Consider the following 23,814-nt stretch of genomic DNA (forward strand, 5'->3'; position numbering starts at 1 on the left):
TCCACAATCTGTATGTAACCCATCGACAACCCATAGGGGCAAAAAGCTTATCTTTTGATGCATTGTTTACATTCAGTTACAGAGAGAGAAAAAGGAATATCAAGGATTCGCCCAGTCCATAGATGTAAAATGTTTGTTGACAGTAGGTTGTACCTTAATAATCACTGTGGCAACATTTAAAGGGACCGGGAGCACATATCACAGGACATGACACCTTGTGTTTTTTCTCAAAGTTGCGGGAATGACAAGGGTCTTACTTATATCAGTACATTCATAACAACCTAAGCATTATGACACTTAGATTAAATCAAATTAACCTCACGTAGCAAATAAGCCATTCATTTTTTGTTGTTGGCCAAATTGGACACTCTCATTGACCTCCACACAAAAACTCATTGCCTATTGTGTCTAAAAAAAATGCCACCTGCTGGAGAGAGACAGACTTTCTACTGAATTGGGCCTCTCACTTTACCTCTTCCTCTCTGGCATGAATATCTGAATGTTAGGAGTAAGGAGTCCTGATTTTGCTGAGTTGCAGTACAGAGGTGAGTCAGGTACATTGCTTGTTATTGTTGTTTGGCAACATCAAATACTGTAGTTGTAATCCCCTAAAACGATACTTGATTTTTATTTCCATGGTGGGTGATAGAATTGTGTTTTTGGTACCAGAATGTTTTCAGATGTGATTTATAACGTACACACCCAGGGACATTGTACATTCTGCATGTAAGTTTGGCCAAGTGAGAATAGCTGTAGGTAATTGCTGTTTCACACTGGGTTGCATGCTAGCCGGACAGAACGTCATATGTGAAGATGACAATGGAGGTCACAGGTCTATCCCGTGATGATTCAGTGTAAATTATAACAAATTGTTCTACAAGCTAGAACCTCCTGAAAACTGGTTATACACATACTGACTCAGTTCAGGGCACTGACAGCTACTGTATATACAGTGCCTTTGGGAAAGCATTTAGATACCTTGACTTTTTCCACATTTTGTTAGGTTACAGCCTTATTCCAAAAATATATATATTTGTAATCCTCGGCAATCTACACAGAATACCCCATAACTACAAAGCGAAAAACAGGTTGTTATACATTTTTTCAAATTAATGAAAAATAAGTATTTAAACATACATAAGTAATTAGACTCTTTGCTATGAAACTCGAAGTTGAGCTCAGGTGCATCCTGTTTCCATTTATCATTCTTGAGATGTTTCTACAACTTGATTGGAATCCCCCTGTGGTAAATTCAATTGATTGGACATGATTTGGAAAGGCCTGTTATATAAGGTCCCACAGTTAACACTACAAGTTAGAGCAAAAACTGAGCCTTGAGGTCGAAGGAATTGTCTGTAGAGCGCCGAGACAGGATTGTGGTGAGGCACAGATCTGGGGAAGGGTACCAAAACATTTCTGCAGAATTGAATTCCCCAAGAACACAGTGGCCTCCATCCCTTTTAAATGGAACACATTTGGAACCACCAAGAATCTTCCTAGAGCAATTGGGGGAGAAGGGCCTTGCTCAGGTAGGTGACCTAGAACCCCAGAGTTCCTCTGTGGAGATGGGAGAATCTTCCAGAAGGACAACCATCTCTTCAGCACTCCACCAATCAGGCCTTTATGGTAGAGAGGCCAGACAGAAGCCACTCTTCAGTAAAATGCACATGACAGCCCGCTATGAGTTTGCCAAAAGGCACCTAAAGACTCTCAGACCATGAGAAACAAGATTCTCTGCTCTGATAAAAGCAAGATTTAACTCTTTGGCCTGAATGCCAAGCATCACATCTGGAGGAAACCTGGCACCATCCCTACCGTGAAGCATGGTGGTGGCAGCATCATTCTGTGGGGATGTTTTTCAGTGTCAGGGACTGGGAGACTAGTCAGGACTGAGGGAAAGATGAACGGAACAAAGTACAGAGAGTTCCTTGCTGAAAACCTGCTCCAGAGTCCTCAGGACCTCAGACTGGGGTGAAGGTTCACCCTCCAACAGGACAACGATCCGAAGCACACAGCCAAGACAACGCAGTCTCTGAATGTGTTTGACTGGCCCAGCCATCTCTGGTGAGACCTGAAAATAGCTGTGCAGCAACGCTCCCCATCCAACCTGACAGAGCTTGAGAGGATCTGCAGAGAAGAATAAATACAGGTGTTTCAAGCTTGTACCTAAGAAGACTTGATGCTGTAATTGCTGCCAAATGTTCTTCAACAAAGTACTGGGATCTAAATACTTATGTAAATGAGAAACTCCCCAAATACAGGTGTGCCAAGCTTGTAGCGTCATACCCAAGAAGACTCAATGCTGTAATCATTGCCAAAGGTGTTTCAACAAAGTACTGAGTAAAGGGGTCTGAATAGTTATGTAAATGTAATATTTCATTTTTTAAAGTTGAAAAATGTGCAAATATTTCTAAATATCTGTTTTTGCTTTGTCATTGTGGGGTATTGTGTGTAGATTGATGATGAAAAAAACGATTTAATAAATTTTAGAATAAGGCTGTAAAGTAACAAAATGTGGAAAAAGTCAATGGGTCTGAGTACTTTACGAAGGCACTGTATGCCACACCTTGCCATGTTTACCAAAGTTATATCCCTCCAAAGACATTGTTATAATGTACACAAACAGTTGATTAAAAGGTTGACTGAACTAGCGTAGTCACATATTTTATTTTGACATTACATGCAATATAACAGATACTAAGTCATGTTTGCCGTATTGCTCAACAAAATGTTATGTGGGAGAAGATTTCTTGAATATTTTTTTTAAAGCAAGTTGTGCATATATTTATGTTCAATTTCATGACACTAATTGTGTTTAAAATACTCATTTCCAGTGCTCTAGATCACTTCACTTTTTCACAGAGGAATTTCCACTCACTAAGTTCACATTTAAGTTATGTTGTCTACATATCAAGATTGTCTGCTCAGTCTTATCAGCCACAACTTCAAGCCCTCCCTATTAATTTCTCACAAATTGGAAGAGAGTTGATAAACAAATTGTTGGCAAGATTAATATGTCTGTATTGTTAACAGGCTGCAAGACCATTGCCTGATGAGTAATCCATAATTTCTTGGCCCAGTTTGGTAGAGAGCTGCGTTTTACTTTGTTTTATTAGAGTTTTTATGCACTGTGACTGTAAAGTCTGGACATGGACACCAAGACCCAGCAAATGGTAATGTTACTGGCTGTGGTGGCCATGAAAGTTTGTCAGACGGTAACTGTCATGCAAATGACTGCCCTTGTCTCACAGTAAAAGTGACCGTAGATTAACATAAACACCTTTAGTATCTCCAGGCTTCCAAGCTTACCAAGCCACTGATGCGTGCAGTTGCAATATCTACATTTTAGAAAGCCTAATAAATAAATATAATGTAGCCTGCATCATCACAATAAATCCATTATTTATTTTAGGCAGGTTTTAAGAAACATCACAATATGAAGAAAATGTATTTCAGAAGAACAGACTAGCATATTCTGAGTCAGCCTTATGTTAGGCCCTACTGGTCTGGCTAGGCTGTAGTACATGTAGCAGATGAAACTCCGTGTTGCCCAGCAACAGCCCCAAAACATCACTACTCTAGAGGAGATCTGCATGGAGGAATGGGCCAAAATACCATCAACAGTGTGTGAAAACCTTGTGAAGACTTACAGAAAACGTTTGACCTCTGTCATTGCCAACAAAGGGTATATAACAAAGTATTGAGATAAACTTTTGTTATTGACCAAATACTTATTTTCCACCATAATTTGCAAATAAATTCATAAAAATCCTACAATGTGATTTTCTGGATTTTTTTTCCTCATTTTGTCTGTCATAGTTGAAGTGTATGATGAAAATTACAGGCCTCCCTTATCTTTTTAAGTGGGAGAACTTGCACAATTGGTGGCTGACTAAATACTTTTTTGCCCCACTGTAATATAGAGTGCATTTGGAAAGTATTCGGACCCCTTGACCTTTTTCACATTTTGTTGCGTTACAGCCTTATGCTGAAATTGATTAAATAGTTATTTTCCCCTCATCAATCTACACACAATACACAATACCCTATAATGACAAAGCAAAAAAAACAACAACGTAAATATCACATTTACATAAGTATTCAGATCCTTTACATTTCACATTTACATACGTATTCAGATCCCAGTACTTTGTTGAAGCACATTTGGCAGCGATTACAGCATCGAGTCTTCTTGGGTACAAGCTTGAAACACCTGTATTTGTGATTTTCTCTTATTCTTCTCTGCAGATCCTCTCAAGCTTTGTCAGGTTGGATGGGAGCGTTGTTGCACAGCTATTTTCAGGTCTCACCAGAGATGGCTGGGCCAGTCAAAGACATTCAGAGACTTTTCCCGAAGCCACTCCAGCGTTCTCTTGGCTGTGTGCTTAGGGTTGTTTTCCGGTTGGAGGGTGAACCTTCGCCCTAGTCTGAGGTCCTGAGCACTCTGGAGCAGGTTTTCAGCAAGGATCTCTCTGTACTTTGCTTCGTTCATCTTTCCCTCGGTCCTGACTAGTCTCCTAGTCCCTGCCGCGGAATAACATCCCCACAGCATAATGCTTCCACCACCATGCTTCACAGTAGGGATGATGTCAGGTTTCCTCCAGATGTGACGCTTGGCATTCAGGGCAAAGAGTTCAATCCTGGTTTCATCAGCCCAGAGAATCTTGTTTCTCATATGGTCTGAGAGTCCTTTAGGTGCCTTTTGGCAAACTCCAAGTGGGCTGTCATGTGCATTTAACTGAGGAGTGGCTTCTGTCTAGCCACTCTACCATAAAGGCCTGATTGGTGGAGTGCTACAGAGATGGTTGTCCTTCTGGAAGGTTCTCCCCACTCTGTCAGAGTGACCATCGGGTTCTTGGTCACCTCCCTGACCAAGGCCCTTTTCCACCAATATCTGAGTTTGGACGGGCGGCCAGCTCTTGGAAGAGTCTTGGTGGTTCCAAACTTCTTCTATTTAAGATGATAGAGCCCCCTGTGTTCCTGGAGTCCTTCAATGCTGCAGAAATGTTTTGGTACCCTTCCCCAGATGTGTGCCTCGACACAATCCTGTCTCGGAGCTCTACGGACAATTCCTTTAACCTCATCGCTTGGTTTTTGCTCTGACATGCACTGTTCACTGTGGGACCTTATATAGACAGGTGTGTGGCTTTCCAAATCATGTCCAATCAATTGAATTTACCACAGGTGGACTCCAATCAAGTTGTAGAAACATCTCAAGGATGATCAATAGAAACAAGATGCACCTGACCTCAATTTTGAGTCTCATAGCAAAGGGTCTGAATACTCAGGTAAATCAAATATTTCTGTATTTTTTTTTTTTTGCAAACATTTCTAAAAACCTGATTTTCACTTTGTCATTATTGTGTATTGTGTGTAGATTGATGAGGATTTTATTTATTTTTTCAAATTAGTTTTAGAATAAGGCTGTAATGTAACAAAATGTGGAAAAATACAAGGGTCTGAATACTAGCTAGCCAGAAGTGTAACGGAGTTATGAACTTCCCCTAACCTGACTCCACAGCCACCTGGAAAAAATATACCAATCATTACATTTCTAGTGGCTCAACACAGAGAAACATTGTCAAGGAGGGCTGTAGTAATGTGTGTTGGCAACCCAGTATGGGGCAATCAGACAGTTGAGGAAGCTAAGCTGTTAGGAGGAGGCTAAACAACAATTTATTTAGGAAGCTAAGCTGTTAAGCAGCAGGCGGGGGCAAAGGATACTGTGTGCTAGCAAGCTAGGACTACAGTATACAGGCAGGAGGAGTGGGTGATTACGCAATGACTTTGTTTATAAGAACACGTTTCACTATAGGCTATATGTCAGGGCTCTCCAACACTGTTCTGGGGGTCCTCTCCAACACATTTACTTTTGAGTTATTTGGCCACATTAGTTGTGAGACAAATCTTATCAATACATATAGGCATTTGGGATGCGAGATGCAACAATTTATTATTTTAACCTCTCTGAACCACCCATATCGGATCCGGGATAATTGTTATCAGCAACGCTGAATGTGTTTGCGGTTAAACACAGGGAAATTCTTGAGGGAAACCTGTTTCAGTCTTCCAGAGATTTGAGACTGGGACAGAGGTTCATCTTCCAGCAGGACAATGACCCTAAGCATACTGCTAAAGCAACACGCGAGTGGTTTAAGGGGAAACGTTTAAATGTCTTGGAATGGCCTAGTCAAAACCCAGACCTCAATCCAATTAGGAATCTGTGGTATGACTTAAAGATTGCTGTACACCAACAGGAACGTGTACAACATCCAACTTGAAGGAGCCAGAGCAGTTTTGCCTTGAAGAATGGACAAAAATCCCAGTGGCTAGATGTGCCAAGCTTATAGAGACACATCCAAAGAGACTTGCAGCTGTAACTGCTGCTAAAGGTGGCTCTACAAAATATTGACTTTGGGGGAGTGAATAGTTATGCATGCTCAAGTTCTCTGTTTTTTGTCTTATTTCTTGTTTGTTTCACAATAAAAAATATTTTGCATCTTCAAAGTGGTAGGCATGTTGTGTAAATCAAATGATACAAACCCCCCAAAAATCTATTTTAATTCCAGATTGTAAGGCAACAAAATAGGAAAAATGCCAAGGGGGGTGAATACTTTCGCAAGGCACTGTACATGTCGGTTGTTTTACTCTAGGACACCCACAGGCCTCACAAGACTCATCTGAAGGTCCCCCAGTACCAGTTAAAAAATGAATGAAAGTATACAGTACCAGTCAAAAGTTGGGACGCACCTACTTATTCAAGGCTTTTCCTTTATTTTGGACTATTTTCTACATTGTGGAATAATAGTGAAAACATCAAAACTCTGAAATAACACTTGGAATCATGTTGTAACCAAAAAAAGTGTTAAACAAAATATATTTTATAGTTGTCACGTCTACTCCCGCTCCTCCCCTCCGGCATTCGACATCATCCCCGAATGTTGTGTTAAATGCTCTACAACAAAGCTTTCTTAGTGTCCAACAAGCTTTCTCTGCCCTTATTAAAAAAAGGGCATGTGGTTTGGTAAGAAGAATGCCCCTCTCCCCTCAGGTGTGATTACTACCTCTGAGGGTTTAGAGTTTGAGGTAATCACCTTATACAAGTACTTTGGAGTATGGCTAGACGGTACACTGTCCTTATCTCAGCACATATCAAAGCTGCAGGCTAAAGTTAAATCTAGACTTGGTTTCCTCTATCGTAATTGCTCCACTTTCACCCCAGCTGCTAAACTAACCTTGATTCAGATGACCGTCCTACCCATGCTAGATTACGGAGACGTAATTTATAGATCGGCAGGTAAGGGTGCTCTCGAGCGGCTAGATGTACTTTACCTTTTGGCCATCAGATTTGCCACAAATGCTCCTTATAAGACACATCACTGCACTCTATACTCTTCTGGAAAGTGGTCATCTCTGTATACCCGTCGCAAGACCCACTGGTTGATGCTTATTTATAAAACCCTCTTTGGCCTCACTTACCCCCATCTGAGATATCTATTGCAGCCCTCATCCTCCACATACAACACTCATTCTGCCAGTCACATTCTGTTAGCACACACATCGCTGGGTTGCTCGTCTTTTCAGTTCGCTGCAGCTAGCGACTGGAACGAGCTACAACAAACACTCAAACTGGACAGTTTTATCTCAATCCCTTCATTCAAAGTCTCAATCATGGACACTCTTACTGACAGTTGGCTGCTTTGCGGGATGTATTGTTGTCTCTATCTTCTTGCCCTTTGTTCTGTTGTCTGTGCCAAAGAATGTTTGTACCATGTTGTGCTGCTGCCATGTTATGCCGCTACCATTTTGTTGTCATGTTGTGTTGCTGCCATGCTATGTTGTTGTCTTAGGTCTCACTTTATGTAGTGTTGTGTTGTCTCTCTTGTCGTGATGTGTGTTTTGTCCTATATTTTTATTGAATTTATTTTCTATTTTTAATCTCAGCCCATCCCCGCAAGAGGCCATTTGCCTTTTAGTAAGCCGTCATTGTAAATAAGAATGTGTCCTTAACTGACTTGCCTAGCTAATTAAAGGTTAAATAAAAATAAATAAATAAATGATAGCTTCGATGCAACCAAGAGAGTTTTTATAGAGTTTTTACATTGCGCTGGACGCACACTCTTGGTTGCATAGAAGCATAGAAGCTACACTTATTGAGATCTACATAGCGCATTGATGTGAATCACACTGCTACTCTCTCATTTAGCTATTTGCACCTTACGGGTTTTGGTTGTTGTGAATGGCTGTTCACATATGTAGATGTGTATTTTAACCCAATAATGGTTGAATTTAATTCAATCATTTTTTTTGCGACCAGTGGATAGCCAGTGAAAAATGCGATCTTCCAACAGCTGCATAGTGGGGATCCAAGACTATGGAAAAGTTTGAGGAAGTTCCTCCCTTCTAAACTTCTCAGTGGTATTGTGCTCCATACTGTCAAAAACTAGTTTAATTTTAGAAGACTATGAGTGGGGCTTTTATTGCTCAGTCTAATTTGTGCTGATAAAAGAAAAATGGACACATGCTCAAATTTGTACACTTCTGATAGACTTAAACAGCAACAAATTATCGAGATATTAAAGTGTCACCAACAAAAACATAAACTAGGCCTATAGCAAATGCAGCATATGGCATACATTGCTCACATGCAAATAGCTATTCCATGAGAGCAGCATTTATTTTTCAACTTGAAGCAACAAGCCCAATTAGTCCTCCATGACAAAAAGATAAACAACATAGGCTAATAAATCCTTAGTTTTTGGGTTATACTCATGCAAAACAATTAGCCTAATCTGTCACGACTCTCGTGGGTTGAAGAAGGAGACCAAGGTTCAGCGTGGTAGGCGTTCATAATATTTATTAAACTGACCACTGCAACAAAGTAGACCAACGAAAGCGCACAGTTCTGTCAGGCAGCTAAACAAAAAATAACTACCCACAAAACACAAGTGGGAAAATGGCTGCCTAAGTATGATTCCCACTCAGAGACAATGATAGACAGCTGTCCCTGATTGAGAACCATACGCGGCCAAAACATAGAAATAAAGAAACTAGAATGCCCATCCTAGTCACACCCTGGCCTAACCAAAATAGAGAATAAAAGCCTCTCTATGGCCAGGACATAATCAATATGTCCAAGTCCTATTCTTGAAGATCAAGGGATTTCAATTAATTGGAATGCCTGGAAATCTAGCAGACTTTGGTTATTAATGCAAAGAAATAGCCTAATCATATTATTATACAGTTGAAGTTGGAAGTTTACATACACCTTAGCCAAATACACTTCAACTCAGTTTTTCAAAATTCCTGACATTTAATCCTCGTAAAAATTCCCTGTCCTAGGTCAGTTAGGATCACCACTTTATTTTAAGAATGTGAAATGTCTGAATAATAGTAGATATAATTATTTATTTATTTCATCACATTCCCAGTGGGTCAGAAGTTAACATACACTCAATTAGTATTTTGTAGCATTGCCTTTAAATTGTTTAACTTGGGTCAAACTGTTCAGGTAGCCTTCCACAAGCTTCCCACAATAAATTGGGTGAATTTTGGCCCATTCCTCCAGACAGAGCTGGTGTAACTGAGTCAGGTTTGTAAGCCTCCTTGCTCAGAACACACGCTTTTTCAGCTCTGCCCACACATTTTCTAAAGGATGGAGGCCAGGGCTTTGTGATGGTCACTCCAATACCTTGACTTTGTTGTCCTTGAGCCATTTTGCCACAACTTTGAAAGTATGCTTGGGGTCATTGTCCATTTGGAGGAACCATTTGCAACCAAGCTTTAACTTTGAAAGTATGCTATCTTCGTCCCCATGTGCAGATGCAAACCGTAGTCTGGCTTTTTTATGGCGGTTTTGAAGCAGTGGCTTCTTCCTTGCTGAGCGGCCTTTCAGGTTATGATGATATAAGACTCGTTTTACTGTGGATATAGACACTTTTGTACCTGTTTCCTCCAGCATCTTCACAAGGTCCTTTGCTGTTGTTCTGGGATTGATTTGCACATTTTGCACCAAAGTATGTTCATTTCTGAATGGTATGACGGCTGCGTGGTCCCATGGTGTTTATACTTGTGTACTATTGTTTGTACAGAGGAACGTGGTACCTTCAGGCGTTTGGAAATTTCTGCCAAGGATGAACCAGACTTGTGGAGGTCTACAATTATTTTTCTGAGGTCTTGGCTGATTTCTTTTGATTTTCCCATGATGTCAAGCAAAGAGGCACTGAGTTTGAAGGTAGGCCTTGAAATACATCCACAGGTACACCTCCAATTGACTCAAATGATGTTGATTAGCCTATCAGAAGCTTCTAAAGCCATGCCATCATTTTCTGAAATTGTCCAAGCTATTTAAAGGCACAGTCAACTTAGTGTATGTAAACTTCTGACCCACTGGAACAGTGAATTAATTATATGTGAAATAATCTGTCTGTAAACAATTGTTGGAAAAATTACTTGTGTCATGCACAAAGTAAATTTCCTGCCTGACTTGCCAAAACTATAGTTTGTTAACAAGACATTTGTGGAGTGGTTGAAAAACGAGTTTGAATGACTCCAACCTAAGTGTATGTAAAACTTCCGACTTCAACTGTATGTAGTAGAAAGTAATGGGTTAGAAGAAGCCTGCATAACCAACCTATAATGTAAAATGCAACATCCATTTATGGCCAGCTATGTAAACTCTAACATTTATTTATCCTACAATAGATGTCGTTCAATTGGTAATATTACATTTTGTAACCAAAAGTAATCTGATTACGTTTCTGACTTTTGGTAATCCAAAAGTTACGTTACTGATTACAATTTTGGACACGTAACTAGTAACTGTAACGGATTACATTTAGAAAGTATCCTACCCAACCATGGTTATCATTCATGCTAACACGTACAATATGAAATAATATGCCAACACAAATATTGTTTAACTCAAATGCCCACCTACATTATTATAGTACAAAGTACACAAAGTGCATTGGAACAGAAAGTTCCCTACTATTACACTTTTAGAGAGCATTTGGCTACACCCGTAATAACATCTGCTAAATATGTGTATTTTACCAATCAAATTTGATTTGATAACAATATACAGATGTCTGAGGGTGTCCAGCATCAAACAAATCCAGCATCATCTGATTACAGCCTGAGCATGTTTTAGGCATATTTGGAGTGGTCCATTAATGTAAACTCTTAGAGATATATCATGTCCCATCTGGTGTCTATTTACAGTGCCTTGCGAATGTATTCGGCCCCCTTGAACTTTGCGACCTTTTGCCACATTTCAGGCTTCAAACATAAAGATATAAAACTGTATTTTTTTGTGAAGAATCAACAACAAGTGGGACACAATCATGAAGTGGAACGACATTTATTGGATATTTCAAACTTTTCGAACAAATCAAAAACGGAAAAATTGGGCGTGCAAAATTATTCAGCCCCCTTAAGTTAATACTTTGTAGCGCCACCTTTTGCTGCGATTACAGCTGTAAGTCGCTTGGGGTATGTCTCTATCAGTTTTACACATTGAGAGACTGAAATGTTTTCCCATTCCTCCTTGCAAAACAGCTCGAGCTCAGTGAGGTTGGATGGAGAGCATTTGTGAACAGCAGTTTTCAGTTCTTTCCACAGATTCTCGATTGGATTCAGGTCTGGACTTTGACTTGGCCATTCTAACACCTGGATATGTTTATTTTTGAACCATTCCATTGTAGATTTTGCTTTATGTTTTGGATCATTGTCTTGTTGGAAGACAAATCTCCGTCCCAGTCTCAGGTCTTTTGCAGACTCCATCAGGTTTTCTTCCAGAATGGTCCTGTATTTGGCTCCATTCATCTTCCCATCAATTTTAACCATCTTCCCTGTCCCTGCTGAAGAAAAGCAGGCCCAAACCATGATGCTGCCACCACCATGTTTGACAGTGGGGATGGTGTGTTGCTTTTATGCCAAACATAACGTTTTGCATTGTTGCCAAAAAGTTCAATTTTGGTTTCATCTGACCAGAGCACCTTCTTCCACGTTTGGTGTGTCTCCCAGGTGGCTTGTGGCAAACTTTAACCGACACTTTTTATGGATATCTTTAAGAAATGGCTTTCTTCTTGCCACTCTTCCATAACGGCCAGATTTGTGCAATATACGACTGATTGTTGTCCTATGGACAGAGTCTCCCACCTCAGCTGTAGATCTCTGCAGTTCATCCAGAGTGATCATGGGCCTCTTGGCTGCATCTCTGATCAGTCTTCTCCTTGTATGAGCTGAAAGTTTAGAGGGACGGCCAGGTCTTGGTAGATTTGCAGTGGTCTGATACTCCTTCCATTTCAATATTATCGCTTGCACAGTGCTCCTTGGGATGTTTAAAGCTTGGGAAATCTTTTTGTATCCAAATCCGGCTTTAAACTTCTTCACAACAGTATCTCGGACCTGCCTGGTGTGTTCCTTGTTCTTCATGATGCTCTCTGCGCTTTTAACGGACCTCTGAGACTATCACAGTGCAGGTGCATTTATACGGAGACTTGATTACACACAGGTGGATTGTATTTATCATCATTAGTCATTTAGGTCAACATTGGATCATTCAGAGATCCTCACTGAACTTCTGGAGAAAGTTTTCTGCACTGAAAGTAAAGGGTCTGAATAATTTTGCACCCCCAATTTTTCAGTTTTTGATTTGTTAAAAAAGTTTGAAATATCCAATAAATGTCGTTCCACTTCATGATGGTGTCCCACTTGTTGTTGATTCTTCACAAAAAAATACAGTTTTATATCTTTATGTTTGAAGCCTGAAATGTGCCAAAAGGTCACAAAGTTCAAGGGGGGCGAATACTTTCGCAAGGCACTGTATTTGGTTTTGGTTCCTTTATAGGTTTGGTCCATTAGTTAACAATACAACATGACACTGATTTCATACATACTGCTTTTCAATCATAAATAAGACAAGATATTGGAAGGTCCCCCTGGTTACACCTTCTAATGCGTAAACACATCTACTTGTTTTAATTCGCTGCTTAATGTATAACTAGTTTTACCTTAGAATTACTGTAGCCTATTCTGTTTTGTTTGTCACTAAAAATTAAGTTTTTATTGCTGTGTTTTTATTGCTGAGGTCTTATGATTTAGCAATTTGATGGTACCATAGTTAGAATATATTGGGTCAGAAGCTTTGACAAAGCTTTGATAATTCAGCATTTTTTCATTCTCTGTTTCTGAAAATAGGGTTTTTCTTACATATGAACAGACCCCCATACTTGTAGTTCCATCATCTTTTATCAATTTAGAGCACTAGTCTAGAGAATTGTGGACTGTTTATATTTCTGACGTTATGTTCTAAGAATAACAATGATAAATAAAATACATCAACAGATAGGAAATTGAGAGCAATGTTTTCCAATGGCAGAAAATTAAAATTAGCCCTAGCCTTTCAGCTACTCTCATAGCCACCAACAACATTTTAAAATTATGTCTGTCTTCTTTCTATGAGTGGGTTTCGATTGACACGAATGTCTACCGGGAGTATTAGCATCAAGCACATTTAATTGAATTCAATGCTTGACATCTACATGCAGAAACACACTCTGTTTATTTACTTTGAGTAAATGGTTCTTGCCAAAAAATGTCAGGATTTAGCCTTGTTACTCTTTCATTGCAAATCTCGAGAGGTTGAAAGGACAATAATCTCCTTTTATAAAAGATTCTACACCTCTTTGATGAGGTATAGCCTAATGACTTGTATAATCATGGTGTGTGCAAGCATTTGTGTGCTCGCTGTATTTCTCACATGCTGCTTTTCAATCATAAATAGGCCAAGATATTGGAAGGTCCCCCTATGCTGCATACAATATGATGCAGCGAGAAAGCAAGAAATGTGAAATGAAACCTTGAGGAACATTGACCATCAATGTGCATATGTCAACATGTTAAAACATGTGACAACACAAATATATTTAATGTTTGTGAAGAGAGGTTATTGTATACAAACCTGAGGCTTCTAATGGATAATGGGATGCTTTGTTATGCTACAAAAATGCTTTTTAAGTGGCATACTTGAGGACGGTTCATCAGGACACCACCGAAATCCCTCTGTGAGTCACGTATAATATTGCAGAAGGAGTTTCCCTCCAGAGTAGTTCACTGGGTTCGGTGTTGTTATATTTCAAAAGTTTTGTGTTACAATCTGTAAATTCTTAGATTGGAAATCAAAAAGACCCATATTATATCTAATGTCTGTCTTTGATCTTTGTCCTCAGGTCAAACTTGTGGTGGTGTTGTACAAGGACTAAATGGAACGATAGAGAGTCCTGGCTTTCCCCATGGCTACCCAAACTATGCCAACTGTACCTGGATCATCATTACAGGAGAACGAAACAGGATACAGTTGTCATTTCACACCTTTGCTCTTGAAGAGGACTTTGACATAGTCTCCATTTATGATGGCCAACCGCAGCCAGGAAACCTGAAAATTAGGTAAGACTTTTACTTACTCATATGCAGTTTTATATGTATTCATTGGATTTGAGTGTTACAGTACTGTATTGTTGTAACTTTAGTGGTCCTGTGTGGCACTAGCAATGCTAAGGTTATTATCATGCTGACATGACTGGCCTGTTAAGTGATACATACTTTAGTTGTGTAGTGTTGAACATTCATGTGTACCCACTGAATAGTTATATTGATGTTATAAGGGCACTCATTCATTCCAACTGTACCTAAAGTACCACAGGGCTTCTTTATCTTGCCATAAAAGAGCAAATCAACTGAAAACGTAAAATTCCCATCAGGACCCTTCTGAAACAAGTAAACATTTGTAATGCCATGCAGGCTAAACTGCATCCCTGTGGTTGCCAAGGTTGCGCTTACCAGGTTTGAAGTATGCCAGTAGGTTGGTACGGGAGGCACCCTCTTGGCGTTGAAGTAAGTAATGGGGATCTGCAATCAATAAAGGCAATCTCAAAATACTTTTCCTCCAAGTGAAAATGGAATGCCTTAATTCAGATGCAGGATTATTTTTGTAAAAACATACACATTATTAACACAACTGATTGCATAAAGAGGGTGAAGTGAAACTAATGCTGCTGATAAGTATTTACCAAGTAAATATGTGAGTAGTATTATAAAGTGTTTACCAACTCAGTGGCCTTCTAGTTTGATTGTCTGTCCAGAGATTGGAAGGTTGGGAGTTCGATCCCCGTTTGAGTTATACCAAAGACGGAAAATGGTACCCGCTGCATCTCTGCTTGGCAATCAGCATGACGGAGATAGATTGTTGGTAGGGCCCTGCGATTGTATAGCGTCCTGCCTAGGGGGTGTACTAGTACATCAAACTGCCTCACGCTACCGAAACAGGAGAACACTTTCCGGCTCACACAAGCCAAGGCTCGTGCAAGGCTATTTACTTAATGAATATAAAGTGTTAGACAGAGCACCCGCTCAATGTGATTCCATGTATTACTTGACTAGATCAGTGAAAATGTCAGTCAGTCTCTTAGCCAATGGGAAAATACCAGGCTAATGATAATTATACATTTTATTATACAGCTCTCAAGGTCAAGACAACAAAGTTTTAAAGGACATGCAAATACATCAACTTGTGTGGAAAAGTACAGTGCATTCGGAAAGTATTCAGACCCATTCTCTTTTTCCACATTTTGTTACGTTACAGCCTTATTTTTAATCAATCTACACACAATACTCAATAATGACAAAGCGAAAACAGGTTTTTAGAAATACCTTATTTATGTAAGTATTCAGACTCTTTGTTATGAGACTCAAAATTGAGCTCAGGTGCATCCTGTTTCCATTGATCATCCTTGAGATGTTTCTAGTCCATCTGTGGTAAATTCAATTGATTGGACATGATTTGGAAAGCCACACATCTGCCTATTTAAGGTCCCACAGTTGACAGTGCATGTCAGAGCAAAAACCAAGACATGAGGTTAAAGGAATTGTATGTAGCGCTCCGAGACAGAATTGTGTCAAGGCACAGCTCTGGGGAAGGGTACCAAAACATTTATTCAGCATTGAAGGTCCCCAAGAACACAGTGGCCTCCATCCTTCTTAAATGGAAGAAGTTTGGAGCCACCAATACCAAGAACCTGATGATCACTCTAACAGAGTTCATGAGTTCCTCTGTGGAGATGGGAGAACCTTCCAGAAGGGCAACCATCTCTGCAACACTCCACCAATCAGGCCTTTATGGTAGAGAGGCCAGACGGAAGCCACTCCTCAATAAAAGGCCAAATGGCACCTAAATTACTCTCAGACCATGAGAAACAAGATTTTCTTTGGCCTGAATGCCAAGCGTAACGTGTGTAGGAAACCTGGCACCATCCCTAAAGTGAAGCATACTGTGGCGATGTTTCTAACGGCAGGGACTGGGAGACTAGTCAGGATCGAGGGAAAGATGAACGGAGCAAAGTACAGAGAGCTCCTCGATGAAAACCGGCTCCAAAGCACTCTGCCCCAGTCTGAGGTCCTAAGGTTCACCTTCCAACAGGACAACGATCCAAAGCACACAGCCAAGACAACGCAGGAGTGGCTTCGGGTCAAGTCCCTGAATGTCCTTTAACGGTCCAGCTAGAGCCTGGATTTGAACCTGATCAAACATCTCTGGAGAGACCTGAAAATAGCTGTGCAGCGACGCTCCCCATCCAACCTGACAGGGCTTGAGAGGATCTGCAGAGAATAATGGGAGAAACTCCTCAAATACAGGTGTTCCAAGCTTGTAGCATCATACCCAAGAAGACTTGAGGCTGTAATCACTGTCAAAGGTGCTTCAACAGAGTACGGAGTCTGAATACTTATGTAAATGTGATATTTCAGTCTGTTATTTGTAATACATTTGCAAAAATGTCTCAAAATGTGTTTTTACTTTGTCATTATGAGGTGTTTTGTGTAGATTGATGAAAAAAATGTTTTAAGCAATTTTAGAATAAGGCTGTAACGTAACAAAATGTGAAAAGTCAAGGGGTCTGAATACTTGCCAAATGCACTATAAGTGTGTGCACTGCAACACACAAGCAAAATCACTAGTGATGTACATTAAACAGCAAGAAATTAGCAAACCGAAAAATATACTTACAATTTTTATATTTTACGAGTTTAACCAAAAGACCGATCTGAGAAGATACATTATAATCAAGCCTTGACCAAAAAACATTGACCAAGTCTGAGTTACAGACAGAGACAATGAGAGAGCTCCCGATTGTTGAAGCCGCTTGAGAGAAAAGTTGGATTTCCACTAAATTTCTGTCTGGTAAAGGCTCAGTGCACTCCATCTGGTATTCACAACCTTCTCATTCCATCTCATTTAGGTGTGTGTGTGAAGACATGGAAAACTGTTAATAGTCTGTTAACACACACCTCATACTGTGTGACATGAAGTGTTGATGTCATTACTTCAGGGCAATAACTAGCATAAGCAGGTCATTAAACGGGCAAAGATCACTTGCTATATGATCTCTTCAGACTCTGTAAAGGGGGCTTTCTTTACCCCGTCCTCCTTTTCACCAATGGCTCTTTATCATTTAGGATTTAATAGTATGGAAATGCAATTCTGTGTTTATGCTAATTAAACACAAGGCATTACCAGAGGGTTTGGAGCGATACTCCAGTGACAAGCAGTATCCTTCTCTGGTGAACCTCTCCTTGGCTGAGATGGACTCTACCTCTGTGTCTGTGGAGAGTGACAAACATTGCTCACCATGACTGCAGTGTCAAACTTTATAACACTGTGGGTTTCGACCTATAAACGCTGCCTGCTACCATCACAGTTGCCCTCTCTGTCTGTCTCCTCAGCTCCAAAAATGTACCCATTACCTCTAAGATGCTGGCTGGTAACAGTGACTTACCGCCACAAGGTGTCAGTGAAACCTAAATTCCTGTGTTTTTATGCTAATGAAATGCATCAAACATATATAACAGTATAGCCTACAGTCAGCAAGGAAAATAGGGCAGGCAAAGATAACCAGTGATTTGAACAAATCCAGCACAGGAGAATAGGGATTCAAGCTAGCTGAACTAAGTAAGCATGGGTAGGATGTGGAGGAAGTGGCTTTGCCCTGTTGGTTGCATTGCTGCATTGGATAATTTTATAAGCTTTTTTATTCATGTCTCAGAATGGTATCAAAAGTTGAAGGCATTTAAAAAAAATAAAGATAACAAATAGTGCCATAGCAGCAAGACACAACTGTACAGTACTGTAGGCCCACAACAAACAACGTATTGAGCTGTATTGAGTTGAGCTCTATGAATAAAGACAACAGTCTTGGGAAAGTAGAGATAAACAACACTTCACTAGAGATGAAGACTTCATATTCATTGAAAGAGAGCAGTAGCACTTTGCAGGTCTGAAAGTGAATAAAGGTCGCTGAAACAGTCATTCAAAAGAGAACATGCTGGCCACACCCAGTCCGACTGGCATTTCTGACTGATAGGAGGCATTACGCTGCACAGATTTCCTCCACATGAAGCAGCTGTTATGTTGCATATGCTGTCCTTTGAGAATGATACTTCCCCTGACCTTTGAATAACATACTGATACCTGAACATGTGCAGACTATGGATGCAGGTAAAAGGGAGTTCATCTGTGCATTGTAAAGAGATGGAAGACTACTGTGTATTGTAGTGAAGGAGTACATATCTTACTGCAATAGACTTGAATAACCTTTCTTCTTTCTTACATCAATACTTTATCACAATAGTTTTCAAACCATACATTATTTTGAATGACAAATGGCTCCCTATTTACCTATGTATTTACATAGGCTGTCAAAGTGTAATTACAAAGGAACTAATTCATTACTATGTAGTGACAGTGTAGGTACCCTCTGTGGTCTAAGTGAACAGATCTCATGTTTGGCTGAATCTTTGGCTGAATCTAATATCTCACTGGCACAGGAGTAATTGCAAATATGTACTAGTGATTCCTAGGGTGAGAAATAGCTTCTTTGCACCTGAAGACAGGCGATAACCGCAGTGCTGGATGGAATAAGAGCAAACACTTATTTCAGTTACATTAAATCCAGGAAAATCTGGAGGGCCCCTTGCTGATTACAGACTCATAATTTTAATACATTTTGACAATAATATAATAACAAAGCTCTTAAGCAATAGAATGGCAAAGTCTTACCAGACTTGATACGTTTAAAAATAGACTTCAATTTAATACAATACTCAAAAAAAGATATATATTTATCAATAATGGCTGTTGATGCTGAAAAGGCTTTTGACAGTCTTGAATTGCCTTTTCTATTCAAAACTTTGGACGCTTTCAACTTTCCAGCTGAAATAATAAATGTAATACAAATATTATATGAATGTAATAAATACACAAATAATACATTATCTGATGAAATTGCTTTAGAAAGAGGCACAAGACAGGGAGGTCCTCTCTCCACCCTCCTGTTTCCAATGGCAATTGAACCGCTTGCAGAAAGAATTAAACAGGACCCAAATGTAACAGGTTTCAGTATTGGTAAGCATAAATATAAACTAAACTTATTTTCAAATTATCTCCTGATATACCTGACTGATATAGAAAACTCAATGCCCACCTTGCTAAAAAATATTTTCTGAATATTCTAAAATCTCAGGATATAAAATTTACGTGAAAAAAACAACAAAATAATGGCAATAGGAAAAATAAAACGTTTAACTCATGAGCTACAAAAATCTAAGTGGACCACAAAAAAATATAACATACTTAGGATGCTTACTAGGACAACAAACAACAACTATATAAAGATAACTTTATCTCATTACCCAACAAAATGAAAGCCGATGTAATTAAATAGAACAATCTTCCCATAAATGTTATAGACTAAACCTCTTCAGAATGACATGGCTCCCAAAGTTTTTATATTTATTCTAGGTAATACCAATTGCCCCACCGAAGACATTTGAAAAGAAAGTTACAGACTTTATATTAAACGTCTTCGACAACGACCAATATCACTCCTTTAAAACACAACCCTATCGAACAATCCTTGAATAGCTTTTCTCAATTCAGCTATAAATTGATCCACATGGTAAACTAAAGGCATAGAACCCGTAAACGACTTGGTAATAAGAAATACAATTACAGTATTTCCATGACAGAATTTAAAAGCAATTTTGGACTGACCAATCTAGATATTTTCAAATACATGGAACTAAAAAGGTTTCATATCACAAAATGTCTATTTGAAATAGTTTGGACATCAGAGCAATCTTGAGGGAATCTATTTGTATCATGTTTCAGGTAAGACCCAGATGCAGACAGTGTCTGTCACGCCATGACCATAGTTTGCTTTGTATGTTTATATGTTTTGTTTGGTCAGGGTGTGATCTGAGTGGGCATTCTATGTTGTATGTCTAGTTTGTCTGTTTCTGTGTTTGGCCTAATATGGTTCTCAATCAGAGGTAGGTGTTAGTCATTGTCTCTGATTGGGAACCATATTTAGGTAGCCTGTTTTGTCATTGTGGGTGATTGTCTATGTGTAGTGTTTGTGTCAGCACATTTTGTATATAGCTTCACGGTCATTGTTCATTTATTGTTTTGTTCAGTTTACTTTGTGTTTTTGTCATCCATTAAAATGATGCATTCACACCACTTTGGTCTGCTTCTTACGACGATCGTGACAGTGTCGAAGAAACAAGCGTTTATTATTCTACCGGGGCAACAAAAAACAGGTCAAGGGCAGGCAGAGGTCACTAATCCAGATAGGGTGCAAAAGGTCCAGAACGGCAGGCAGTCTCAGGTTCAGAGCAGGCAGGGGTCAATAATCCAGTGTGGAGTGGCAAGGTACAGAACCTGCAGGCAGGCTCAGGGTCAGGGCAGGCAGAAAGGTCCAAACTGGGAAAAAATAGAAAACAGGGCAGGAGCAAGGGGAAAACCGCTGGTAGGTTTCACGAAACAAAACGAACTGGCAACAGACAAACAGAGAACACAAGTATAAATACACTGGGGATAATGGGGAAGATGGGCGACGCCTGGAGGGGGGTGGAGACAAGCACAAAGACAGGTGAAACAGATCAAGTTGTGACAATTTGAGTCAGAAAATGATATGATGCGTAACAAAATAACTGATATTGGCACAAGATGCAGGGAATGTTGGAACATAACTAACAAAATTACAGTTAACAAAATATGTATGCTTAATCCAGTATAAACTAATGTATATAATGTATTATACAAGAGACAAATTTCCCAAATTACACAGCACAATGGCAGTCCTGTCTTAAGTTTAAAACTAACAATGACTCAATAATCCATGCCTTCTGGGAATGCAATAATGTCCAAAAGTTATGGGCGGAGTTAGAAAGTTGCCTGTCAGAATTTGTACAATGTAAATCTACTTTCAATCCGTCTGTCTGCATGTTTCAATATATGGCATATGAGGGTGCAGTGAGATACCAGATGGGTTGGAGGGTACTATTCTCGTTAATCATCTTGAAAAAATGTATACTTAAAAGCTGTAAAATTAACCAATCCTCCATCAGTAACACAATGGAAAGGTCAAATGCTTTATTATCTAAATGGTTAAAGTGTGTGGGCGAAGGAGAGAAACAAAATGGTGCAGTTTGGGGCCATGTGGCTGAGAGTGATGCGGGAACTGGAGTTGGGTGAGCAGGTGGGTCTGGGCATGTGTGATGTTTGTATGTGTGTGTTTTGTATTGTTTAAAAAAAGTAATAATAACATCAGAACAGAACATGCTATAGATTTTGAGAACACTATGTTCTGGCTTATTTAACATTTACTGGCATTAGGCCTCATGATACAAAACAATAAGCTAGTCGCTCAGATGAAACTATCCAAGCCTTAGATACATCTCTTTAAAAAGTTGATATTTTGGTTGCGTTGTGAACCAAATACAATTTAATATTAACTTTGTAGTACAATAGATGGCCAAAAGTTATGACTATTTTACAAACTAATGTGAGAGTATTTATTTAACCTTCAAATTAGTAGCACAACCATGGCCACATTTTGAGGTTACTGTTATTATGTCTTCTTATGTAATCATAGAACGTGTGCATGTTCAACATAGCATGCAAATGCCACAGGTCTGTGGAAATCTTCGCAATTGCTGTAATAATCTGAACAGCATTGATCACTTGCACTATTTACATTTAATGTAATCTCACCTGCAATCCAGTTAATTTGGCTGTGCTATTAGATGAAGCACTGGGATAACACATTAAGTTGTTGTATAAAAACAAAATATCTGACACTGTATTCCCATTTGAAATTAGTTTTGCTTTGATAGGGTTGAAAGCGCAGTGATAACACATTTAGATGACAACTAAACAAAGAATCTGACATTTTTCCATTGGAATTTATTTGTTCTTTTAGATGATAACACATTGGGAATTCAACAAACTTCTGGCTGTCTTTTTTTGTAGGTGAATAAAGGTTGAAATCCACATCTCAACCAAATATTACCCAAATGTCCACTTTGAAATTAGGTGGTGTATCCAGTGGGTCTCTTTTGGACAGTACAGCACAGGATAGTACAGTACAATAAAGCACATCGCAGTAGAGTTCAGTAAAGTACAGTAGAGTTCAGAACAGTAATAAAAAAATAAATAATAATATATGTATTTTATATAGCGCTTTTCATTACAAAGATAATCTGAAAGATGCTGTAAAAACAAACAAAACAAATGTAGAGATCTGGCAGGTCTTGGGCGATGGTCTTCCACAGCTTTAGATGATAAGGTGTTGGTCAGCCAGGCAGTTCAGAAAGGCTGGGCTGTAGCGCAAGCGGAGGGAGCTTTGATGGCACAGAGAGGGAGCAGCATTGGTTAGTTATTTAGGCCCGAGCTCCTTATCTCCTCCTCCTCCTCCTCTGTACTGTAGGTAGGCTGGATAGTCCACTATCCAAGTGTAGCACCCACCTTGGTGATGCTTCAGCAGCTTAAAGTGCCAGAAAGACCACTACACCTCGGCAGTAGTCAGGAAACAGTCCCCTATGAGGCGGGCCTTGCTCAACCCCTCACACTTCGTTCATGCAAACGGGACAAGTGGAAAAAAGGTGGAAAAAAGATGGTGCTGTAATGATGCATCATTCAAGTGATTGCATAGCCTGCTAGCTAGCTAGCTAACTATCTAGCCAAGCGGGGGAAAAAACAGACTTTCCATTAGTCTAGTAAGTCCATGGACCAAAACCACCAGATAGATACTGTAGCTCTGAAACAAGAAGTCATGAAAAATGCTATAAAAATACTTAAAACAAAATATTTACAAATGTACAGGAACTCTCTGCCTCGACACGGCACCATGGCAACAACGGAACTCAGTAGAGTACAGTAGAGTACAGTACATTACTGTACTCTACTGTACTGTACTGAACTATATTCTACTCCAGGATTCCCCAAACTCAGATTTGGTAAAATAATTATTTAAGTTTTAATCACTTAATAATTCCTAAACAAAAATGTATATAAGTTAAAACACTAACTAATTGGTAGGTCTGACTTTACTTGTTCTATACATCTGTGAACATTAATTTTCCCTCCTCATGAGGGAGATAAGTTAGAACATACCTTAAAGATATGTGGGTTTTTGGTAACAGAATTACGAAGAGTAAGGCAATATTTCTTAAGCTTATGGAGGCAAATAATTTAAAGAGCAGCAGTGTGTGTCTACAGTAAAGCTTTAAGCAGCTATTTGTACTCTGAGTTGAACTAATAGCATTTCATCACCTTTACAGCAGGATGCACTGTTGTTTTATCGCACAGAGGGTTTGTATTGCCCATCACTTTTTTCTCCTTGTAATCTTGATTCAAAAGTGGTCAGAGTTTGCCACTAGGCTGGAGTGTCTCCAAATGATTTGCCTCTTCATTGC

General features: G+C 39.4%; 1 protein-coding gene across 1 annotated transcript in view; it reads left to right on the forward strand.

The window, feature by feature from the left end:
• LOC110502713 (CUB and sushi domain-containing protein 1) overlaps window positions 1-23,814 on the forward strand; it is a 500,827-nt gene that overhangs the window by 152,353 nt on the left and 324,660 nt on the right. The window contains exon 2 of the mRNA XM_090217249.1: window positions 14,235-14,451. Within this exon, the coding sequence (XP_090073375.1) occupies window positions 14,235-14,451 (217 nt within the window). The remainder of the gene's footprint in view (window positions 1-14,234; window positions 14,452-23,814) is intronic.

Source organism: Oncorhynchus mykiss, chromosome 23 (genome assembly GCF_057628025.1).
Source record: "Oncorhynchus mykiss isolate SJ-2025 chromosome 23, ASM5762802v1, whole genome shotgun sequence".
In the NCBI taxonomy this organism is placed as follows: domain Eukaryota; kingdom Metazoa; phylum Chordata; class Actinopteri; order Salmoniformes; family Salmonidae; genus Oncorhynchus; species Oncorhynchus mykiss.